Below are 2,500 nucleotides of genomic sequence, written 5' to 3' on the forward strand. Positions count from 1 at the left end.
TGCTGCTTGCTGTTGACCTGTGTGAGGAAACTGAGGACTTTGTCTGGCTTCTCAGGGACACCGTGATCCGGCCAGCTCAGGTACTGAAAATGCCAGATCTCTCTCGCCATCTCGCTCTAAAACACACACACAAACACACACACACATCACCATGCTGTCTATCTTCATTGTCTTCTGACTATCAGGTGGTTTGTGATGTGATGTGTATGTCAGATTGAAATAGCCGCGTGTACCCCGTCACTCAGTGCAACCTCCATCACTCTGACTTTATAATCATCAGCATCTCTCTCAGACAGTGCAGTCACCACGTACTTCCCAAACTCCTTCGGCTCATCACAACTGGGCCAGTAGGGCACGCATTTATTCTGCAGAGCAAACAGAGACAGAGGTACATCACATCCTGTGACTGTGTCCCAAATCACACCTCTTCACTATTCCCTTCTCAGGGTGTAATAATAAAATACATTTCCCTGTATGATAATCATCCAACTCAAGTATCAAGTACTCAAGAACATCATAGTAATTTACTAACAGCTAAATCAGCGCTACAGATTAGTGTAATTAGTGTTCTTATTATCGTCCATTTTAAACTCCTTTCAAAAACACTAGATTGATGAACACTGACACTAGAGTTTGGGACACGACATTTATTCTTCAGTTAGTTTGAAGGCATCATCAGGAGATTAAAACAAACTGTTAGCTTCTTTATCCACAACACAGACCCGTCCTTTCTCGACCTCCCTCGTCGTCATGACAATGACCCGTGACTCCTCTTGCCACACCATTTGCCAGAAATCATTGACAGTTGTTGCGAGGCAGCCTTGACACGCAATGTAGACTTTTGGAGGACAGATCTCACACATCTTATTCTACAGAGATAAAGAAGAAGAACAGTAAATCAAGCATTAATGGTAAAAATCTGGTTCCTCTTGTATGTATTTATTACTGTGTTTGAGAAATACCTTAACAAAGTTGGCATTAATATAATCAGATCCATCCGCAGGGTCTCCACCCTGCAGAATCACTCTGGTTTCATCAACTGAAGGGAAAGTGAGTTTTTTTTAGAAATTTAGTTAAAAACTGTAATAAATGTTTTAAATCTGTGTATAACTTTATAAATGTTGGGTATGTCTCACAAGGCAGGATGTTTTTGTATCTGTTTTTGCTTTTGTTCTCCGGTCGCATCCCTTCATCTCTGCTCTTCTTCATTTTGGTGTCGAGCTTCTGCAGAGCCTGCACAGAGACGGGGCAACGAGAACAGAGCACAGATGAAGAGATAAAGAGAAGGGCCAATTCGAACAGAACCGACATGCAGAGATTGGCCAATCAGAACTAAGCAGTCACTTACCAACTTTACGAGAGAGTGAGTAGTATAACACACAGGATGTGTCCCAAATCACCACCCTGTTCACTATTATCTACTGAGGGTGTAATAATACCATACATTTTAAGTATGATAATCATCCCAAAATCCTAAAGACTAGCCAAACTCCAAAGCTCAAGACTAGCCAATCCCCAAAGCCTGAAAACTAGCCAATCCCCAAAGCCTGAAAACTAGCCAATTCCCAAAGCTCAAGACTAGCCAAACCTCAAAGCTCAAAGGCTAAACAATAAATGGTCATTTAAAACAAAGTATACAATAAATGGCCAATCACAACAGGTTGGAAACTGGTACGTCTGAACAAACTGTTTAGATTTTGGCCAAACACAAGAGCTGTGATTTTAAGAAAGTGGCCCATCATTAAAAAACTCATTACTGATTACAATTCCCTGGAGACTAGCCAATAAACGCAAACCAGACTCAGTGATAAAGTGGACGCTTACGTCAAACTCCTCCCAGAATCCAGCTTTGATCTTTTTGTCTCCTCCTTCGTTGCTCTGTGGCTCAATGGACTGATCCAGCTGCTTCACCCTGCGATCGATCTCTGACGCGTTCACTCTGGTGGAGAAATACGGCTGAGAGACACAGAGACAGAAAGACAGAACACTTTTGAACCCACAGAACTGCAGTATATTATTTATTCTAACGGTAGTAACGAGACGGTGGGCATGGCCATGGGTGGAGCCAGAGCTGGAGTGTAACTTCATATGGGCCACAGGGGTGGAGAGTAGAGAACATTTTAAATATCAGGAATCACAATATTGTATGATCATATTTTATTAGTCAGCATTTAAACGCTAATGTAGGATTCTGATTTATCATGCGTTATTAGTTTTAATCTGCCGTGCACATAACGTTCCTGTTAGGGTGTGTGTGCGGTGTGTGTGTACGAAGTGTGTTTATTGTGTGTTTATGGTGTGTGTACGGTGTGTGTATATGGTGTGTGTACGGTGTGTGTGTACGGTGTGTGTACGGTGTGTGTGTACGGTGTGTGTGTTCAGTGTGTACGGTGTGTGTGTACGGTGTGTGTGTTCAGTGTGTACGGTGTGTGTGTTCAGTGTGTACGGTGTGTGTGTACGGTGTGTGTGTTCAGTGTGTACGGTGTGTGTGTTCAGTGTG

General features: G+C 42.6%; 1 protein-coding gene across 4 annotated transcripts in view; it reads right to left on the bottom strand.

The window, feature by feature from the left end:
- Positions 1 to 2,500, bottom strand: part of ptpn6 (protein tyrosine phosphatase non-receptor type 6) — a 38,962-nt gene that overhangs the window by 13,413 nt on the left and 23,049 nt on the right. For all 4 annotated transcript variants that reach the window (XM_053239472.1, XM_053239509.1, XM_053239454.1 and 1 more), the window contains exons 7-12: positions 1,825 to 1,956; positions 1,137 to 1,233; positions 963 to 1,039; positions 723 to 869; positions 234 to 365; positions 1 to 116 (exon numbers count right to left, since the gene is read on the bottom strand). The exon at positions 1 to 116 is cut by the window's left edge and continues 39 nt beyond it. In XM_053239472.1, the coding sequence (XP_053095447.1) occupies positions 1 to 116; positions 234 to 365; positions 723 to 869; positions 963 to 1,039; positions 1,137 to 1,233; positions 1,825 to 1,956 (701 nt within the window). The remainder of the gene's footprint in view (positions 117 to 233; positions 366 to 722; positions 870 to 962; positions 1,040 to 1,136; positions 1,234 to 1,824; positions 1,957 to 2,500) is intronic.

Source organism: Pangasianodon hypophthalmus, chromosome 1 (genome assembly GCF_027358585.1).
Source record: "Pangasianodon hypophthalmus isolate fPanHyp1 chromosome 1, fPanHyp1.pri, whole genome shotgun sequence".
Lineage (NCBI taxonomy): Eukaryota > Metazoa > Chordata > Actinopteri > Siluriformes > Pangasiidae > Pangasianodon > Pangasianodon hypophthalmus.